Below are 21,954 nucleotides of genomic sequence, written 5' to 3'. Positions count from 1 at the left end.
ATTTAAATAGCTGCTAGTTTATGAAAGGTTGTAAGCTGTAAGCTGATGCAATGAGGCTGATTCATTGCATCGCCTCTTTAAGGTGCTGATGGGAGGTCCACACAAGTCTATATATAGGTGGCTATTAGAGGGTGTTTCTTTCTCTCTCTCATCATGTATTTCATTTCTCTCCTTGTGTTCATAGTAGGTAAGGGATTTAGCTCTATGTATTATATGTCTGTATATATTTGTATATAAACCACTATTAACTATATAAAGGCTCTGTTTGCTGTGTGCTGTGCTTTGCTCCTGGGTTTATCTTATAATACTAGTCACACTGCCAAAACTCTGACAATCCAGCCCACACATTCGCGAGACAGTCACAGCTGACAAGGAAACCAATCTTTCCCAAACCACCAAAACAGCCTGCTGGCTACTATTACAATTATTTATCAGTCTTGTTGTAGCCGCTCCACTCCAAAAGAGTCGTCATACCACAATTCCTACAGTCCCAGCCAACCATGGCATGAACTGATGTACTTTAACAACATCTGGTGTTAACAACTCCCGTGCTAAAATCTAATATAACAACAGATAAACTTTTTCCAGATTGTAATCGAGTTCATTTGATGCATGAAGCATTGTCTCAAATTAATAAATTTATCTATACCTTTGAGAGAGAAGAAGAAATTATGAACAGTGAATTCAAGAGGGAAATGAAATTGTTAATGGCTGTTATCAAAAAACGTATTGGGTGATAATGCAGAGAATGTTTACCAATGAGTTGAATAATAATCATAGAATCATTTAAAAAAAAAATCCTTGCTCTTATTCAAGTTGTGAGTGAAAGAACAAGATCTATTAAGTTACATTATTTGACTAGGTCCATGCAGAGGTATAGCAATAGCAATAGCAGTAGACTTATATACCGCTTCATAGGGCTTTCAGCCCTCTCTAAGCGGTTTACAGAGAGTCAGCATATTGCCCCCAACAATCTGGGTCCTCATTTTACCCACCTCGGAAGGATGGAAGGCTGAGTCAACCCTGAGCCGGTGAGATTTGAACCGCTGAACTGCTGATCTAGCAGTAGCCTGCAGTGCTGCATTTAACCACTGCGCCACCTTGGCGTAGGTAGTATTCAGCTGGTTCAGACCGGTTCACCCAAATTGCTAGCAGAAATTGCGGGTGGACTTGGCCATTTGCCCCGGCTCTATGCCGTCCTATTTAGGCAAGTTTTTGAGGCTGGGTACATGCACGGAAGACACACACGTGAGCAAATCGGTGAAACTGTGAAGTGGGTGTGTATGCGCGCATGGTGAATTGGTGGTAACAAAATGTGAAACCCACCACTGGGTCCATGCCAAGGTCAATAATGTTACACCAGAGGTTAAAATGTTCCCGAAATCTGAATAGCATATTTTACACTGGAAAATGAGGAGATAATTCTCAGCACTGCAGATTAAATCTGTTATGCTGATATTATTCATTGCCAGAATGGATCTGCGTCCAGAACTGGCATCTGAGACCACTGTAGAACTTGATCACTACTGGATCTCTGTTTATGACTGCTCTTGCTAGTAAACTATTTTGATACACTTGTAATCCAAGATATGTTATCCTCCAAAAAGACTAATGGATTATTTATAATGCAACTGGCTTTAGTTGAAAACAGTATACAGGTGGACCTCACAACCATTAATTTAGTGACTATTCAGAGTTGCAACAGCACTGAAGAATGTGACTTATGGCCAATTTTCACATTTACAACCACTGCAGTGTCCCCATGGCCACGTGATCAAAATTCGGGCACTTGGCAATTGGCATGTTTTTATGTCAGCTGCACTTCCGACAAGCAAAATCAATGGGGGAAGCTGGACTTCCTGATTAGAAATTTGATGCTTAGTTGAATGTATAGTTTACCAACAAAGAAATAAAGGGAGACTGGTGTAGATTTATTTGAAGCTATTTAGCTCTCATACCCTTTCTGGGATTCGAACCTGGGCTACTTGCATATTAGGTAGATGTATTAACCTATAAGCCAGAAAGGGCATGGCTAGCTGACGAGAGCTAAATAGCTTGGAATAGATCTATACTAGTCTCCCTTTATTTCTTTGTCAGTAAAATATAAATTCAACACAAAAATAGTTTGTCACGAAGCAACTGCCTGCGGAGGCTCCTGGACTGGGGCTGAAAGGCGAAAGCAGTATGCTCCATCCCATAGTTGGGTAGACCAGATTGCCCTGATAGACCAGTCTCACCGGAAAAAAACACTTGATACTTAGTTGCTGGCCAAAAGGACACACTTAACAACTGTCAGATGAAGGAGACGCACCTCGAAGCGCTCATCTTCACACCGATGTAGCTGCTCCTCATAAGGAGTTTTCTTCGAGCTGACAAAGGTGGAGTCCTCAGACCAAGACGGGAAGGAAACCCAGGTATCATTCAGCACCTGCAGAATTTAAAACACACACTAAATCAGCCGGCTCTTCTGAGCATCTTCCTTCATGGTCCTGCTCTCCAATGTCTGATGAATCCACCTTGCCTTCTCCTCTCTTCTCTACAAGGAATCGCCAGCGCCACCTACCTCTTTGCAAATAGCTGTCCTGCCGCTGCACTTGGGTTGCTGGTAAGTCTTGGGGAGGGCCCTGTAGCTGGAGCCGATACGCTTGCAGGAAGCATAGTCAATTTCCCGGCACATCCCATCCCCAGAGCGATCGCTCATTGGGGAGGCAAAAGAGAGCTCCTTCACGCCCAGGAATGACTTGAACTGAGCAAAGAGTTCAGGGAATTTCCTTCAAACCAAAAAGATATACAAGCAAACATAGGCTAGAAACTGACAGGCAAAAAGAGCTCTTTGTGAGAAAGAGCACACTGAAAAGTAGCAGCCTGCCTTTCACCACTAATCACCATTGGAAGATAAAGTGCAGATGTCATTTCTCTAGGGCAACAGCCAGTGGTGGGGTGCAATTGATTTAACGACCGGTTCGGTGAGAACGAGTGCGGACCTAACGCACGCTTTGCACGTGCGCACAGCATTCATAAACCACCCATTTTAAACTTAAAAACTTACCTTCTATGTCAGTGCTGGTGAGTAAAACAGCTGACGCGCAGCATCCCACTGTGCTGCGCGAATCAGCTGAGCTAAAGAACAGGGAGATATAAGAAAGGAAAGGGCAGGGGTGGCCGGGGCCAACTGCTCATCAGAACTACCGGTTCACCTGAACTGGCTGAATCCCACCCCTGGCAACAGCAGACAATCGTCTTTTCCAGGAGGTACATCCGTGACCCGTCAAAACCGCACTCGACTAAGCCGCGCCCGATTAAACCGCGTCGCTGATGTCATCAATAGGATGACAACAGCCAGCGCAGAGAAAGAAGGGCGCTTTAAATAGCACTTTGAAAGCAAGCCGATTCAACTTAAGGTAAGGGTTAGGTTTAGGGTTAGCTTTAGGGTTAGCTTTAGGGTTAACTTTAGGTTTAGGGTTAGGTTTAGGGTTAGGTTAAGGGTTAGGGTTAGGTTTAGAGTTAGGTTAAGGGTTAGGATAAGGTTTAGGGTTAGGTTAAGGTTAGGTTTAGGGTTAGGTTTAGGATTACGTTTAGGGGGGTTAGGTTTAGGGGTTAATTTTAGGTTTAGGGTTTACAGCGTGCTTCTGTCTCCGCACTGTTGTCGCCCTGTTGATGACGTCAGCGATGCGGTTTAATCGAGCGCGGTTTAGTCGAGCGTGGTTTTGTGGTGGAACCGGTACATCTACATCTACATCTACATCATCACCACCACCACCATCAATTTTTCTTTGAATGGATTGCAATACCACTGGAGAGGCCATGGTTGAAATGTCTATCCTTAATGATTTTATTTCATCCTTAATGAAATACAAGAAACAAAACTGAAATTTCAACTATGCAGCCTTGGGGTTTTCTAGGAGGAATGGAAATGTGGAGCTGAGGGATTTGTGGTCTTAAGACTGCCCATCCCTTCAAGAACTGTTGAAACAATAAAAAATCACAGCCATGAAATACTTCATGTAACCATTACACAACTGCGGCAACCGTGTGCAGTGTGTTGAGTAGCCTGGGCTTTGGCTGCAAAAATCTGTAAAACGGTTATTGCGTTCTCAAAGTTACTTAACAATTGCGATTATACAACTATCTATGGCAGTGTTTCTCAACCTTGGCAACTTGAAGATGTCTGGACTTCAACTCCCAGAATTCCCCAGCCAGCATTCGCTGGCTGGGGAATTCTGGGATTTGAAGTCCAGACATCTTCAAGTTGCCAAGGTTGAGAAACACTGATCTATGGTACAATATACTAACTCATTATTTTTTTAAAAAACACAGGGTCCATTGATCCCATAATGATTTATTCCAGTGAATTAATTGCAACAATTCTCAGTAAGAGACTATTGTCCCATTCTAATTTGATTAAAAAAAACATTCCTTCATACTTTCAGGAAGAGATTATTTGGGAGACTAGCCTCACAATAGCCTAAAGCAGGGTTGGGCAAGTATGGCAACTTTACGACCTGTGGACTTCAACTCCCAGAATTCCTGAGCCAACCTGGGAATTGAATTCTGGGAACTGAAGTCCACAGGTCGTAAAGTTAGCATACTTGTCCACCCCTCGGCCTAAAGGAGCTCTGGGCCCAAAGTTCAAAACATAACATCATCTCTCTTACCCCAAAAAGGGTGTGATCAGCTGAAGCAATTCGGAGCCAGAGACCAGCTCTTGGTTGAAGAGAGCAATACAGCGGAGGAAGTTCTCATAGACTTCTTGGCTCTTGAGGACTCGACGTACCTACCAAAATAGCCAGAGAGGAAAATGGCACCTTCTGTTGGCCAGGCACCAACAGACAACCCAGACCCTGTGAAACTCCCATTTCAGCTCTTGCAGGAGCTGAGCTGTCTACACTCAGACAGACAATCATCTGGCAATATAACCTGAGGAACTGCTTTAACCAAAGTTAGTGCAGTTTGCTTAGGAGCTTTAGAGACAGAGGTTGTGTTTTGCCACTTTGCCTTGGTTCAGGTGAACCGGTGGCGGCGGGAGGCTCCGCCCACCCGCTCAGACATCATGGACGCTTTGCACATGCGCAGAAGCAATACAATACAATACAATAGCGGAGTTGGAAAGGACCTTGGAGGTCTTCTAGTCCAACCCCCTGCTTAGGCAGGAAACCCTGCACCACTTCAGACAAATGGCTATCCAACATCTTCTTAAAGACTTGCAGTGTTGGGGCATTCACAACTTCTGGAGGCAAGCTGTTCCACTGATTAATTGTTCTAACTGTCAGGAAATTTCTCCTCAGTTCTAAGTTGCTTCTCTCCTTGATTAGCACCGCGCATAAGTTCCCGGTTCCGAAGATGAGAGCATTCCATGCCTGTTTAGGGGCCTTCCCACCACCAGCAACCCAAGGCTCTTTTGCATTGCAAAGCTAAGTCTTTGTTCATGGATAACAAGCTCTGTTTCTACCAGAAAATACCAGTAACAGACCTTGTCAAAGAAAGAAAACTCCTGCAGGGTTCCATATTTGCCCACAGTGGCAACGGAGAGGTCCTTGGTCCCTCGCAGCTTCATCTTTTTCTGTTGGGAGCATTTCAGAAGTAGAAGCAGCTTAGAAGTTTAGAGCTTAGAAGCAGCTCCTTTACCTGTTCAACTTTTCATCACACTAGGATCCCAAACAAAATACTCAGTAACTTATATTAACATTTGCATCCCCTAAACAGAAAAAGGGCAAACAGAGACCTTCATGGGCTTCTGCTACTCCTCCCAGTCATGCCTACATAAAAGTAGAATGGGTAAAAATGGATTTATGTTTGTTAACAACTTCTGCAATGTTAAGATGTGTGGACTTTTGACTCCCAGAATTTCCCACCCAGCCAGTGGGGGATTTAGGTACAGACATGTCAAAAGTACTGAGGTTGACAAACACCGATTCAGACAAAACATTTTCCATAATTGTCTTTCCTACCATAACATTATTTTTTCTGTAAATCTCAGGAGTCTAGTTGAAAAGTATATTTTGTACAGCACCAAACTGTTTCTTTTTTGTAAAATGTTATGCTAGTTGCGCCTGCTGCTAGTAATAAAAAGTATTATAACTGTGATGGTACCATTTATGGAAAAAGCCTAAAATAGGAGAGTTTGGGGGACTAGAGGCTCTCTCCTCCTCCTCTTTCAAAATGTCATAATAGTTTTTGCAACAAAAAACCTATCCATATTTAAACAATGCTACAGTTTAGGAGGCCCTTGGCGCTCTATAAGCTTGGTTCTTTCTTTGAAGACGTTTCATTACCCAAACTAGATAACATCATCAGTGGTAGTGTGAGTAAATATGCTACTTTATTAGTGCTACAGTTGGCTGGTTTTACTTTAACAGGCCAGCATAGCTTAATATGAGGAATATGCCAGGAGTTCAGCCTTTTTGGATGAAAAGGCCTTCTTTTACTTCTCAAGGGCAGAACCAATCAGCCAGACAGTTTCAGCTAGACAGCCCACCTATATTTCAGAGCCTTCAAAATCACCCTTGCCCTTTCCCCCAGCTCTGCATTCAGTTCAGATACCTTGGCTGGGCTGGGCCCAGGACGAAGCAACAGAGACCTGGACCGTTTCTTACTGTTTTCTAGATGTTTCTCATGATCCATTTTGGGGATACTGTTGGCATCACACGGCCCATTCCCTGTGAACTAAAACCAAAAGGGAAAGATGTTGGTTACTGTTTGTTTACTGGCCTTTATTTGTTAATGTTTATCATTCAATTTTCATTGTTTTTAAAGTTTGGTAGTTGTCCAGAGTAGCCTTTGCCAGGTGGTGAACTGTATAAACTTAATCATAATCATAATAATAGAAATATCACGACCTGGCCATCAAAACTACATGGCTATGGATGAAGCATGTAACAGTGATACCCATTGTCATCGGGGCACTTGGCACAATGTCCAAGAATTTTACAAGATACATCAACAAATTTCAGCTTCCTGCAATAACACCAGCGGAACTGCAAAAAACTGTGCTACTCGAAACATCTTATATTTTAAGAAGGTATTTGGTTGATACCTAGGACTCTGGCAGCAAACCATATCAACCATTAGCACCAGTCACTGGTATTTGTAATGCATTTTTGAATGTTCAGTTTCATGTTTAATGAATAAAGTATATAATAATACAACACCATGACCGAGTTGCTAAAATCGTTCACTGGAAATTGTGCCAGAAGTTTGGTTTTGAGTGCAGCAAAACCCACTGGGAACATCAGGTTGAGAAGGTTCTAGAGAATGAAAAAAGTCAGTGAGAAGGTTCTAGAGAATGAACAAAGATCTTGTGGGATTTCAGAATTCAAACTGACAGGCACTTGGTCTATAACATACCTGACATAACAATAGTTGAAAAGAAAAAAGTTTGGTTGACTGACATTGCAATACGTGGTGATGCGCAAATTGAAGATAAGCAGCAAGAAAAAATCACAAAGTACAGGGACTTGCAAATTGAAGTTGAGCGACTGTGGAAAAAGAAATTGTGTGTTGTCCCGATTATAATTGGAGCCCTTGGAGCAATACCTAAAGGGCTACCTCGCTATTTGGAAATTCTAAATTTATCAGACTTGAACATTCTGATTCTACAAAAAACCACCCCACTTGGAACAGCTTATATATCCTCCGACGTTACCTTAACAGTTCCTAGGTCCTTGGTTAGGACTCGAGCTGTTGAGCTACCAACCAGCCCCAAAGGCTGTGAATCTCACCAAAGATTAACTAATAATAATAATAATAATAATAATAATAATAATAATAATAATAATAATAATAATAATAATAAATGAATGGGCAGAGAAGAAGATGGCATCCTTTAACGAACTTGAAGGACATCTCAAGCCAGTATTGGGGAAAAGGCTGCTATGAATCACTTGCCACCATCCAAGGAAGGGATTGCTTTTATTCTTTTTTTTCCTTTTGAACAATTTATTAATTTTTCTGCCGTTTTTTTTACAAGTTTAGAAAAAAAAAACCTAGGATTTCCCCCCGTGTGTTTTTGCCTCGCTTCTTCGTGATCCATGATGCCAGCTGATATGGTCAGGACAATGTAACCGAACTGATGTGAAGGCAGCTGGCAGTTCTGCCACTTTTCCAAGTCTTTCAGCTGGACATCGAACCTGGGACCAACCACACCGCACTTGTTAAGCCCCCCTGTGAAATTCACAATTTCCCCAGCTCTGTGGTTATCAATGATCTCAAATTCACCTATGTAGCCATGTTTCATCATCATGGTTAAGAACTGTACAATTACTCCGGAGCATGGCCTGATGTCCAAGGTAGGGACTAGCTTTTAAAAAAAAAGGCATTTTCTCTTCGGGGCAGCTGGGGGCTATTTGACACTCCAGAGGCTTGAGGCTGCATCCAGCTGCTATGAAGATGAATGCTGTCCTTCAGTCGATACAGAAAATAAACCAGACTATAATACAATAGCAGAGTTGGAAGGGACCTTGGAGGTCTTCTAGCCCAACCCCCTGCCTAGGCAGGAAACCCTATACAGTTTCAGACAAATGGCTATTCAACATCTTCTTAAAGACTTCCAGTGTTGGGGCATTCACAACTTCTGGAGGCAAGCTGTTCCATTGATTAATTGTTCTAACTGTCAGGAAATTTCTCCTCAGTTCTAAGTTGCTTCTCTCCTTGATTAGTTTCCACCCATTGCTTCTTGTTCCACCCTCAGGTACCTTGGAGAATAGTTTGACTCCCTCTTCTTTGTGGCAACTCCTGAGATATTGGAAGACTGCTATCATGTGTCCCTTAGTCTTCTTTTCATTAAACTAGACATACCCAGTTCCTGTTCTTCATATATTTTAGTCTCCAGTCCCCTAATCATCTTTGTTGCTCTTCTCTGCGCTCTTTGTAGAGTCTCCACATCTTTTCTACATCGTGACGACAAAAACTGAATGCAGTATTCGAAGTGTGGCCTTACACCCAACAGAGGAAGCACCCCTCCCACTCTTCCCACCCCACCCACTCAGCCCCCACATTTGATAGCCATCTCCTTGCATTGGCCACACCGTAGTTTTAGCAAAGACGTACCAAAGACCTCTTTGCCTCCGGAAGGAACTGTCCAAACTCGGATAGAAGATCTTCCTGGCCTCTGAAAAGATTTGCCACTTCAGTGAAGACCTCTTCTTCCGACATGCCTCGAAAAGGGCGGCCTTTTGTGCTTAGCTGCTCCTTCTGCAAGTTAAGAAAATGTTTTTAGTCATTAGATTTACTGTGTTCTTCATAAGACACATCTATGGGTTAAAATTTAGGTGCACCATATAGACCGAATATGGCCGTTTTGGGACTCCCAAACGCTCCATGCATTGCGTTTTTGCCCTCCCTGGCCCCCAGAAGCACTCTGCAGGCCAAAAACAGGCCCATTTTTGGCAAAAATGGACTGTGCGGAGCAACGCAGAGTGTTTCTGGGGGCCGGGGAGGACGAAAACACGACACACGGAGGCCAGAAACAATTTTTTTCTTGTTTTCTTCCTGTAAATTTAGGTGCTTCTTATACTCCAGTGTGTTTTAGGGTCTGAAAAACATGGTATATTCCACTTTTACTTTGTACAACTCAAGTCAATATACATAATACGTCTTCCTGTTTTTCCCCAATAAAGAAGTCATCTGAGGTGGACTGGCTTGTGAGAGAAAATGACTGACTTAAGCTCACCCAGCAACTTTCAGGCCTAAGGGAGGACTAGAACTCACCTCACTTATTTTCTACCCAGAAACAAACACCAAACTGTCTCCCTGTTGTTAAATGTTATGTTAGTTGTGTCTGTTCAAAGCAACACCAGCATTAGTCTACGGTAGCACCTCTTGTCTGGGGTACCCCACTCTCGGTACTTTTGCCCCACAAAAGTCCTCTCTCTGATTTTACCCTGGTCAGGTGCAATTAGAACTCAGCTTCTCTAGTTAATTGTTGATGATTATTAAGTAGAGATTATAGTACCTTATAGACTGTTTCAAATTACCACTGAATGTTTATCCATTAACATAAATTTACTATGATACTAATAGAGAAATAATAACCCTAGTTAGGATAAATAACCAGACCATAGAAATACTAATATACATTTTGGGTGATTGTCAAGTAGAAATGTTAATATTTCTTAGATTGTCTTAGATGTCTAATGTTTATTTTCTTAGCCCGTAATTAACTAATTTGGGATTGAGGGGAAAGTACCTATAAATCTTATTAATAAATCATTGTTTAAAGACGGTTATAAAGTTATAATATTGTGTGAGCCTGGAGAGGAGAGGTGAGATAATTAATAAATAACCTTTAGTTAACTACAATAATAATGAAATGTTAATGGACAATATTTAATGATACATACAGGTGTGTTACGGGGGGGAGGGGGAAATGCTCAGATATCTTACTTAACCGAATTAATTTTAGAACATGTCAAAAAGGTATAATGGTATTGGAGATCTATTGAAATTGCAAATGAACGCCAGTAGGTGGTTGTGTCTTCTAATATAAATGATTCTAGATAAAAACATGTTTAAACAATGGTAACCAAATGAGAATTATGGTACAGAGATAGTAAAATATATAACTTTTCTTTCTTGATTTAAAATGTACAACATGATTTGAATGAAGTATATGTAAGGACTGTGGAAGAAACGCACGGAATATATTTGTAACCAATCGATACGCTTTCAACAAGATGTAACGAAAGATGGTTTTTTTTCTTATTTTTTTTTCTAACTAAAACAATAAAAAGTTTTCTCAAAAAAAAAAAACTCAGCTTCTGTGTTTGAGAATAGAGAAACAGGAGGAAGACTGAATGTATGCAAAGACAGACCCGCACCCAACATCCACTACTGCTTTCGGGACTGGGAGTGGGATGGTGGGGCGTCCACCTTTACCTGATATGTGTGAAGTATCTCCAAGAAGGAACGATAGATTTCAGGATGATCAAGAAATCGGGTCTTGATTTTATTCACATAGCTTATGGCATTGTTGAACTCCACTGAATCGGATTCCAGGGGCATCTGAACCTTATCATCTTTGCATGGCTGTTGCTGCTGGCGGAAATCCTCTGGACAGTCTCCATGGTTGTGGGTGTTCTCCTGGCAGTAGTGCAGCATTAGGCTGCTGCCAGAGAGAGGGTTCTGAACCGGCTCCAGGGATATCTGGGGAAATGCAAGTCACTGTCTGAGGAATTAATTAAATCAGAACAAATTCTAGGAGTCATTCTGGGGTAAATGTAGACACGAGGCTTACAAATACCCCTGTCCCTCAACACAGAGATAGAACATGGTTGTCTCAGTATCGTTCTGACCGAGGCTTCCCAAGAGCACGAAGCAAACTCCTTGTCCGGACAAAAAAACCCTTTTATTAATTTCCTGTGAATTCTCCTCATTCACATCCAGCAAAGTCTTTCGAGGGAGGATTTACACAGTCACAGACCTTCTCTGGTTTGGAGAGCTGACAGGCCGATATCTGTAAACCTTGACAAGGAGTCTCAGAGTGTCACGAGCCAATTAAGTGAACTAATTGCCTCCTGCAAACTCCACTCCCCTTTTGCTCCTCTTTTATTTCCTCTGGGAGGGGCCATTCATCATCCACCTGTGGCTTTACTCACAATGCAAGAAACGTTCCCTTCAGAGATACCAATAACATTAGATTTCACTGACTATGACTAGCTTGGAGGGAAGATGAAAAGCAAGGAAGGCTCCTGGATTCACTGCAATTTATCTGATATTAGAGTGAGCAATTATGTTATTTTTAGAGGTTATTTCCAGCAACTGAAGAAGAGAAAGATCATTATCCCTGGCCCACCCACCCCAAGTTCCTTTTAAACAGAAACACTTCCAACCTGGGTATGCAAATGAGATGCTCTGCCCATCATAGGATGTACAGACCTACTCTGGATGGCAATACTTGAGTGATTCTTTAGCACAGGGTTGTCAACTCGATTTCATTGAGGGCCGCATCAGGGTTATGTTTGACCTCAGAGGGCCAGGGTGGGCATGGCCAGCTTGACAGTGGTGGGTTCCTACAGGTTCAGATCAGTTCAGCCAAACCAGCAGTAGCTTGGCAGCCTGCGTTGCTGGAACCGGCAGGCACCCAGGCTTGCCACGCCCCCAAAATGGTTCTCCCGGTGGCACCATAGGCGCCACCGTCGTGTTTTTTGCTTCTGTGCATGCGCAGAGCAATTTTTATTCCTCTACACATGCACACACAGCACCTATGAGCGAAACAGCAGTAGTGACTGCTGGAACCCACCCCTGCAGCTCGATATCTGTTTTTGACCGTGACTTCTGCCAGTGAAAACAGAGCTCTGTTTTTGCTGGCAGACGCACCGCGAGCCCATCCTTCACTGTTTCCAGGGTGGCCCCACGGGCCAGATCTAAGCAGCTCATGGCCTGCGGGCCTTGCGTTTGACACTCCTGTTTTAGCATAACGACACCAATATTTCTCTCTCAAAAGAAAGAGCAACTGTAGTACTTGGATCTCTAATGGCAGCTTTTATTGGCTCTCTCCTGCTATTTGTATTGTTTTCAAGGAAAGCTGGACTGCCACTGCAAAGTCTCCTGGACCCATACAATGAAGCAGCTCTGCTGGGAAGAGGAAGGGCTTCATCACTGTTTGTGGGTGTTCTTCTGGTCCCAGGGAGAGGCTGAATCAAAGTAGCAATGCCACAATGATCCAAGGATTATTTAATTTTTTTAAAAAGATTGTGAAAAGCTAATTGAGTGCCTTGGATTGTCAGCTGCAGATACCAGGATAAAGGTAAATATTCCTCTTGCACATATGTGCTAGTCATTCCCAACTCTAGGGGGCGGTGCTCATCTCCATTTCAAAGCCGAAGAGCCAGAGCTGCCTGAGGATATCTCCGTAGTCATGTGGCCAGCATGACTAAACGCTGAAGGTGCACGGAACACTGTTACCTTCCCACCAAAGGTGGTTCCTATTTTTCTACTTACATTTTTACATGCTTTCGAACTACTAGGCAGAAGCTGGGACAAGTAATGGGAGCTCACTCTGTTATGCGGCACTAGGGATTCGAACCACTGAACTGCTGACCTTTCTGACCGACAAGCTCAGCATCTTAGCCACTGAGCCACCATGTCCCTAGTAGTACCATAGAGCATGATAAAAAAAACACCATGTGCTGTTTGCAGCTGTCTAACAGCTGAAGCAGAGGAAATTAGATCTTTTGCAGTGCATAGGATCATGAAGCACTGTTTATCAGCACTAGATACGAGGATAGGAACATAATAAAACATAGTAAAGTTCTTTGTACCTGGCCAGTGAGAGGTGACTGAACATTCAGCTTCCCATTCTTTGGAATCTCTATTCGGTAACCCAGGGGCAAGAAAGCGTTGAAGCCAATGATGAGGTCAGGGTGTTCGTGGAACAGCTGAGAGACACGTCGGATGACACCTGGAGTGTCAATGCTGGACACAAGACAAGACATGAAGAACAAGTGGGTGCTTAAATCAGGCAAAGGAGAAGGGACGCAGGAGAAATGGTTTGAGAAATGGAAGCTCTCCATGGTTCATGTTACCTCTGGCTCTTAAACTCCTTCATGATTTCCAAGAAACCGTTATAGGTGGCAGGATCACTACCAAAACGGATCTTCACTTGATCCAGGTAAGAGAGAGCATCTTCTACCTGCAAGAAACCACAAGAGATATTGAAAGATCTCTCTCTCTTTCTCTCTTTCTCTCCCTCCCTCCCTCTCTCTCTCTCTCTCACACACACACACAAACAAACAATTTTGTTTCTTAAATTGGTTCCAATCCATGCTGAGGAATGTGGAAAAAGCAAAACAAGGCCACCAGTTTTCAGGCCCTATAGAAACATCCAAGATTCACAGCCAGGAAAAAAAAATCTCCATTTTGCATTCAAAATGGATTAAAAAAGATTCAGATTTCCTTGCCTGTACTAAAGGCCAGATAGATTATATTAATTTTCTGACAGGGCATGCTGGGGGGAAAAAAACACTGTGAGAGGCAATTTTGGGGCAGCACCAGACTTTGTGGATGAGGTACCGTATCAGGATTTACTTGCTTAGCAAAGTGAGCCTGGGTCGCCAAACACATTGCTACATGGAATTGGTTTGTCTTATGGGCACTGCCAAAAGATTATTTTTTTCTTGGCTATCAGTCAATACATCCAACCATTACTCTTGCATCTCAAGATGGCCTACTGTTTTACCTCAGGGTCGTCAACCATTAATCAGTATTTTATTTATTATCACAAAGTGAGCCAACTCTGCTGCCAAGCACTTTTGCTTTATAAGAGAGGAGACTAATAGAAGCCAATTCATAAATGTAGAGGAGGCCATGTACACAGTCTAAAGTCACTCCCAGAGAAGATGCACTCACACCATCCAAAACCCTGAACTCCAAACTGCCTCAAAGAACTCTCTTGGGAACGCAGACACACTGGCAGGCCTTGACGTACGACCACAATACAGCCCAATATTTTTGTTGCTGAGTAAGACAGTTGTTAAGTGACTTTTGCCACAGCTGTTAAGTGAATCACTGAGATTGTTGATTTAGTAACATGGTTTTTAAGTGAATCTGACTTCCCCATTGCCTGGGTTGGTCAGAAGGCAGCAGTGGTGGGTTACGACCAATACGCCCACATTATGGTCGTACCAGCACCTAGCGGGAGTAACAGGTACCGTTCCGGTACGGTGCACCGGAGGGCCCACCTGCCCACCCACACTCTTTACCAGTATTTGAAGTTTTCAGGGCTTCCGTGCATAGAGTGTATAGCACCTGCACAACGCTCTGCCAAGCAGCTGGAGTGTCGCAGGCAGTTAAGTACACATGTGGTGGACACCCGGCTCCGTTGCACTGTACCAATTGCACCGGGATCCGGAACCCACCACTGGAAGGCAGCAAAAGGAGATCACTTGACCCTGGGACACTGCAAGCGTCATACATAGGAGTCAGTTCCCAAGCGTCTGAATTTTGATTGTGTGACCATGGGGATGCTGCAACGGTCGTAAGTGTGAAAAACGGTCAAAAGTCACTTTTCCAGTGCTGTGCTAACTTCGAACAGCCACTAAATGAATTGTTGTACGTCAAAGACTATCTGTATGATGGACATGCATGAGGTGGCAACTATTTTAATCCTCTGACTCTCACTTCAGCTGATTCTTTTCATACAAGTGATTGGTATTCCAGGGTACATTAAGAAAGGGATTCAACCAGTTTAAATGTTTAAACAGTACCTCAGAGTGCCCGTTCTCTTCCTAATCTGAAGGACAGATTCTGCAATCATTGCAGTGCAGCATTTTGCTATTGTGGCCGGGAATAGGTGGAGTACATCAAATATGATGAGTCCTCCCTTGCCCCTTTTATATTGCAATAAAGAGAAAAATACTGCACCAGATTATGGATAATTGCACTAGGCCCTGAAGAGCAATATGCACTTTCTTCTCCTACTGGAAGTATTCCATCATGTTAACACTCACATTGTTATATTTAACCTGCTTCCTTTTCCAGTTAAAAAAGAAATATCTATTTAATCTTCTGGATTTTTGGGTAGGTTGTAGGTTTAAGGTAAACTTACACTGTTTTTAACCATATTAGTGTTGTAACTTTAGAGGGATGCCGCGGAGAGTTATAAATGTCTTTACATTTAATCAATTAGGATATTTTTCCCTGTATGAATTATCCTTTATGAATTATGCCAGTGTTATAGCCAATGTTAGAATGATAAGAAAAACTGAGTGTGGCTGACAGCAGCAGGAGTACCAAATATCTGAACAGCTCTGAGCTGTCTAGCACTGCTAAGGAGATGGGAGGGGAATCTCAGCCATATTTCCTCAACAGAACTGCGAAGAGGGGAGTTTTGAAAGCCAGAAAAAGCCAGAAGAGTATTTTCAAGGAAAGTGGAAGCTGGTGTGGTTCTATGTGCCTGGTGTGAAAAAATGGGAAAGGTGTGCAGAGCTCATCTCTTGTACCCCCCCACCCCCAATTCTATGAGATGCTAAGATACAGCATTAGCCGCAACAGAATGGATGGAGCAATCTATGTTTTGAAAAGGCGAAAGGATGCACCATATCTCACAAACCAGCCTGGGTTTTGGTAATAAGATGGAGGGAAGAACATAACCTCCACACCACCTCCCAATTCAAGACTATTTTTCACTTACCACTAAGGCACTAGAGCAAAATGTGAAATTGGCTATTGTTATTTTTTGGGTGCCACATATTCAGAACGAGATTGTCATAATAAACTACACTTCCTAGAAATTAATCAGCATCCCCACATGCGATTTACTGCCCAAAGGAGGTCTCTAAGGAAAAAAAGATTATTTGACAATTTCCCTTATGGAGTCATTCTTTTTGGTTCTGCAGCTGCAATTTTGCAATCTGCATTTTTTTACACGAACATTCAATTGCTGTCCTGATGCTTTCTTAAATGTTTGGTTTGGATTCTGTGCAAAACCAGCTCCCCCCCCCCGCCCCCAACCATCAAGGAGCCACCAAGTATGGGCTTTCCAGTGACAAAAAGACACATTGTTCACATCAGTATGAAACAGAGCCCCAACCCTGTTAAAATAAAATTGGAGGGGGAGGGAGGATGCAAAATGTATTTGAACTGCCTTCAAGTACAGTAACTGATTTACAAAGAAATAAAAATGAAAACCATCAAAACACGTGGCACTTAGCCATTTTAAATTAAAGGTGCCAGCCCACTTTTTTTAAAAAAAAAAACCCAAAACTTTTTGTTTTTAACTTGACAGCCCACAAAGTAAGGAAAATACTCCTCGAAAGAAAGAAAGAGAGAAAGGGAAAAGGAAGGAGACGGATGGAGGCTCCCATGCATCTTGCCTTTAACATTTGACAATGTAAAGGGTCCTCTAACCTTATGCAAAGGGGGCTCCAGCTCTGCAAGCAGCCCATCCCACCAGCACCCACGGGGGAGGGAGGGAGAGCAGAGGGAGGGGAACCCCCAAGTCCTGGGCAGGGGAGGCAGAGATAAAAGGTCAATCAGTGGGGAGGCTCCCCCTTTCTCTCCCCCGCCCCCTTCAGACTTACGTGGACTGGAAGCTTTTCGGGAGCAGGCGCCGCCACCGCGCCCCCTCCTCCTCCTCCTCCGGTCCCCCCAGTCCTGCCCCCCATCTTCGCTCCGCTGCTGCTCCCCCGGCCGCCTCCTCCTCCCCCTCCCCCCGCCGCCATGTTGGGGCTCCCGCGGCGGCGGCGGCAGCAGCGGCGGCGGCGGCGGCGACTCTTCCGCCCCCTTTCGTCAGCCGCAGCGGCGCGCCCGAAGCAGCCTGCGCCTTGCGTCAGTGCGCACGTTCCCCCGGACTCTAGGAGGAAGCGGCCGGAACCTTCGGGACGGGGGTCGAGGGAGGCGCCGGAAAGGAAAGGGAACGATCTCAGCGGAAAAAGTGTCTCCAGAATAAGAGGGAAACCATAGAGAATGGAGGGAGAGAGGGGTGTCTGATAAGAATAAACGCTGGTGGTTTTCCTTAGGCTCTCAATGATTCATAGCGTTTATTTTATAGAAAGGAATTGGGTGGGGGGCGGTGGAGAAATCAGTCGGAAACAGAATTATCGATAGCGATCATTGACAGTTATTGGTTTTTCTCTCTTTTTCTCAAGCGGGCAACGTTTCTTAGCACAGCATTAAATGTAGCCTTAAATGAGTCGTCAAAGTAAGAATTATCACAGCCAATAACCAGGCAAAGATAGATACTGCTACATGCAGAGAATTGGATCCTGAAAAAATGAACAAAGGGGGAAAAGGTGGGGGGGAAGTAGTTAAGATCAAGGAGGAGAAATGGAAGAAAGGCTACAGTGACACACCCAAAGGAGAGGGGGCGTGGACGGTGGACCTCCTGAACAATGAATACCAATTGCTCACTGTGTTAGATGCAGGGATTGGGACGTAAAGCCCCAGCTTCATTTCAGCGCGCAAAGAGTTAACATTGCAGAATTGACATTATAGTCGCCCAGGGTCATTTAAAGTCCTATCCTCCAATTCTTAAACCGCAGAAAATGGACACTGCCTGCAATTGCCTGGTTTGCTCGATGGCTGGTCTCTATCCTGCCGCAGGCACGATGCCGTCCAATGGCGGTGCCCCTGTTGAAAACAAGAAAAACAAGGGAATGGGGGATTCTCCCATCATAGTTTCCCGCCGCTGTTGCTTGTCAAAATCAGCTGGTGGATCTAATTGTGGGAGAGGCAAAGCAAGGTTAGGGACGACGAAAATCGCCCCAGGCTTTGACTGTTTTGCATGAGTGGATCGAAAGCATCCTAAGGTGGGTGGGAATGGTTCAAGGGAAGGGGATGGTGAAAGCGGAGGTCGCATGACCATAAGCAGCTTTGCACCTCACGTTTTGCCCCTTTGCAAATATATTTTGACCTTGCACTCGCATACAAAAGGGATGGGAGTTGTTTTTATCATGGCTTAATGCTGCTTCCATATCATTGTATCTCAACCTTGACAGATTTAAGATGTGTGGACTTCAACTCCCAGAATGGCAGACTGGGGAATTCTTGGAATTAAAGTCCACACATCTTAAAGTTGCTAGGATTAAGCAACATTATATTAGTTAGAAGATGATAGCAGTTGTGTTCCTAAAGCAGAAGTAGGTTCTGCTTTACACTTGTGCATTTATGTTCATTTTTACAGCTTATTATTATTATTATTATTATTATTATTATTATTATTATTATTATTATTATTATTATTATTATTATTGAAACAAATTATTTAGGGGAAAGAATGTGAGTTGTAGAACAGTGATTTCCAACCTTGGCAACTTTAAACCTGGAGGACTTCAACTCCCTGAATTCCCCAGCCAGCTTTGCTTTCTGGGAGTTGAAGTCTGCCAGATTTAAAGGCTGTAGCTTGAAATGCAGGGCCTCTAATCTAGAAGAGAAACCTACAGATCAGAGGTGGTATTTATCAGGTTCTGACCAGTTCTGGAGAACCAGTAGTGGAAATTTTGAGTAGTTCAGAGAACTGGTAAATACCATCTCTTACTGGCCCTGCCCGCATCTATTCTCTGCCTCCCGAGTCCCAGCTGATTGGGAGGAAATGGGGATTTTGCAGTATCCTTCCCCTGCCATGCCCACCAAGCCATGCCCACCAGGCTACACCCACAGAACTGGTAGTAAAAAAAAATTTGAATCGCACCACTGCTACAGATTGTTCACTTCATCACACGCAGCTCTTCCCATCCCTACCAAAAGTATCCAGAGTGTAAGGGATAGATTTAGGAAGAAATTGGAAAGTATATCAAGGTTTGGACAGGATATTTCAGAGCTTTTACATGTAGTCCTCAATATATGACCACAACCAGCATTTCCATTGCTAAGCAAGGCAGTTGCTAAATGACTTGCAGCCAATCTTATAAACTTTTTTCCTGTTGCTATTAAGTGAATCACTGCAGTTGTTTAGTAAAATACATAGCTGTTAAGCAAATGCAGCTTCCCCCTGTGGGAAGTTATCATCCAGCCCTCTCCCAGAAAAATGAAATATCCTAGGAAATATTGAAAAAGCAGAATATTCCTCAGGATATGAAAAGAAAGAAACATGTTTTAAAAGACAGAATAGCTGCCTGTAGCTTCTGCCCATCCTCATTGTTCATGGGCCATTAAGACGGCCAAGCTAGTCTACTTTACATAATAAAGACTTCACCAGCAGCTACAGGAAAGCATGATAATATTGGCCCTTTACTCAACTGACCACATGGCATCTGAGAACTCATCCATACCTGGATTCAAAACACAGCCTAGAGAGTAGCCCCTGCATGGCCCCATGGGAGTCTGACAACCAGTCAGAATACATTTCTTACACAGGAACAGGAAACAGAGAGGTGGGACTAAACAGGTTATAAAAAACCTAGCAAGCCCCTCCTTCAGCCCTTCTCTTCTTCTCCACCAACATTGAAGCATGTGAACATATTTTCTGTTCAGGGCTCAAGCCATGTGGCCCTATCCAACAATCAACCATCTTTCCAAGCAGCCTCCATGTCTCCAGTGTCTTTTTCCCCACTTGGAGCCGAACCCAGAAGGACATTTCTTTCATCACCCCATTGACTTTGCTTGTCAGACGTGGGCTGCAAAGATTGCAGTTGATGATCCCATGACACAACTAATACAATAATACAATAGCAGAGTTGGAAGGGATCTTGGAGGTCTTCTAGTCCAACCCCCTGCCTAGGCAGGAAACCCTATACTGTTTCAGACAGATGGCTATCCAACATCTTAAAAACTTTCAGTGTTGGGGCATTCACAATTTCTGGGGGAAAGCTGTTCCAATGATTAATTGTTCTAACTGTCAGGAAATTTCTCCTCAGTTCTAAGTTGCTTCTCTCCTTGATTGGTTTCCACCCATTGCTTCTTGTTCTACCCTCAGGTGCCTTGGAGAATAGTTTGACTCCCTCTTCTTTGTGGCAACTCCTGAGATATCAGAACACTGCTATCATGTCTCCCCTTGTCCTTCTTTCTCTTAAACTAGACATACCCAGTTCCTGAAACTGTTCTTCATATGTTTTAGTCTCCAGTCCCCTAATCATCTTTGTTGCTCTTCTCTGCACTCTTTCCAGAGTCTCCACATCTTTTCTACATTGTGGTGACCAAAACTGAATGCAATATTCCAAGTGTGGCCTTACCAAGGCATCATAAAATGGTATTAACACTTCATGTGATCTTGATTCTATCCCTCTATTTATGTAGCCTAGAACTGTGTTGGCTTTTTTGGCATCTGCTGCACACTGCTGGCTCATATTTAAATGGTTGTCCACTAGGACTCCAAGATCCCTCTTACAGTTACTACTATTGAGAAAGGTACCACCTATACTATACCTATGCATTTCGTTTTTGTTGCCTAAATGTAGAACCTTACTCTTTTCACCATTGAATTTCATTTTATTAGATAGTGCCCAATGTTCAAGTTTGTCAAAATCCTTCTGTATCTTAAGCCTATCTTCTGGAGTGTTGGCTATTCCTGCCAGCTTGGTGTCATCTGCAAATTTGATGAGTTCCCCATTTATTCCCTCATCCAAATCATTGATGAAGATGTTGAAGAGTACTGGGCTTAAAACAGAGCCTTGGGGTACTCACTTAGCAGTTGTCTTGTTTAGCAATGGAAATTCTGGTGACAATTGTGATTGTAAGTCTAGGACAGGGGTCAGCAACCTTAAACACTCAAAGAGCCATTTGGACCCGTTTCCCACAGAAAACACCGGGAGCCACAAAGGTCCTAAGCGGAAGCCCCCTGTTCAATTCTTGAGTTGACCGGAAGTTCTGTTCCTCCACCATAGAGTATTTTCCTAGTGTGGCATCCTTTTTCCTCTACCTGTCATAACTGAAAGCCCTATCAATTGTGGAGCTGGCTGGAAAACCCACCCTTTGCCATAGAGTCTTCTCCTGGCACATTACACCCCCCACCCTACCGGAAGTTCCTCTCAAAACTGTGGTGCCAACCAGTGACAGGGAGCCACAGTAGAGGGATGAAAGAGCCACATGCAGCTCTAGAACCACAGGTTGCTGACCCCTGGTCTAGGACTAATACAGTTTTACAATTTAGCCAATATCTGAGATAGGATTTTATGTTCCTTTGTAAAAAAAAAACAAAAAAAAACAGAATAGGGAATACACAGTCGTTTTGTAATATTTGATTTATTTACAAACACATACGCATTTTAAACCCATTTTGAATTCTGCAACATTTTCCTTTGTAAATTGTTCTTGAACTGCATCATTTCCTTTAATTAGAAGATGTCATTCGTTTAAAAAAAATCCAGTGATTATGAAATAATTTTGCACACATACAATCCTGATGATGAGTCTTCAAACATTCAGCTACCTGCCTTAAGAAAAGAATGGTCAGAGCTGATCGTGAATATCCAACATGGATGGAGTTAGGTAGTCTGGAATAGAGAGGACCAGCAAGCCCTCAACTTTCCTGCAGCACCTGGGATGTCCCCCTATCATTGCTGAAAACCAGTAGACCTGTTTCCT

General features: G+C 43.3%; 1 protein-coding gene across 1 annotated transcript in view; it reads right to left on the bottom strand.

Moving 5' to 3' along the window:
- Nucleotides 1-17,171, bottom strand: part of SIN3B (SIN3 transcription regulator family member B) — a 36,521-nt gene extending 19,350 nt beyond the window's left edge. Inside the window, exons 1-10 of the mRNA XM_087701758.1 lie at nucleotides 17,016-17,171; nucleotides 13,521-13,627; nucleotides 13,257-13,410; nucleotides 10,873-11,139; nucleotides 9,046-9,189; nucleotides 6,541-6,663; nucleotides 5,471-5,560; nucleotides 4,656-4,774; nucleotides 2,564-2,771; nucleotides 2,312-2,428 (exon numbers count right to left, since the gene is read on the bottom strand). Coding sequence (XP_087557884.1) covers nucleotides 2,312-2,428; nucleotides 2,564-2,771; nucleotides 4,656-4,774; nucleotides 5,471-5,560; nucleotides 6,541-6,663; nucleotides 9,046-9,189; nucleotides 10,873-11,139; nucleotides 13,257-13,410; nucleotides 13,521-13,627; nucleotides 17,016-17,156 — 1,470 coding nt within the window. The 5' untranslated portion in view covers nucleotides 17,157-17,171. The remainder of the gene's footprint in view (nucleotides 1-2,311; nucleotides 2,429-2,563; nucleotides 2,772-4,655; nucleotides 4,775-5,470; nucleotides 5,561-6,540; nucleotides 6,664-9,045; nucleotides 9,190-10,872; nucleotides 11,140-13,256; nucleotides 13,411-13,520; nucleotides 13,628-17,015) is intronic.
- Between the last annotated feature and the right edge of the window lie 4,783 nt (nucleotides 17,172-21,954).

Source organism: Thamnophis sirtalis, unplaced genomic scaffold (genome assembly GCF_051295495.1).
Source record: "Thamnophis sirtalis isolate CommonGarterSnake01/CBP01778 unplaced genomic scaffold, rThaSir2_p1.2 scaffold_1, whole genome shotgun sequence".
NCBI lineage: Eukaryota > Metazoa > Chordata > Lepidosauria > Squamata > Natricidae > Thamnophis > Thamnophis sirtalis.
The sequence above is the reverse complement of the archived record's forward strand: the minus strand, read 5'-3'. Positions and strand labels throughout refer to the sequence as shown.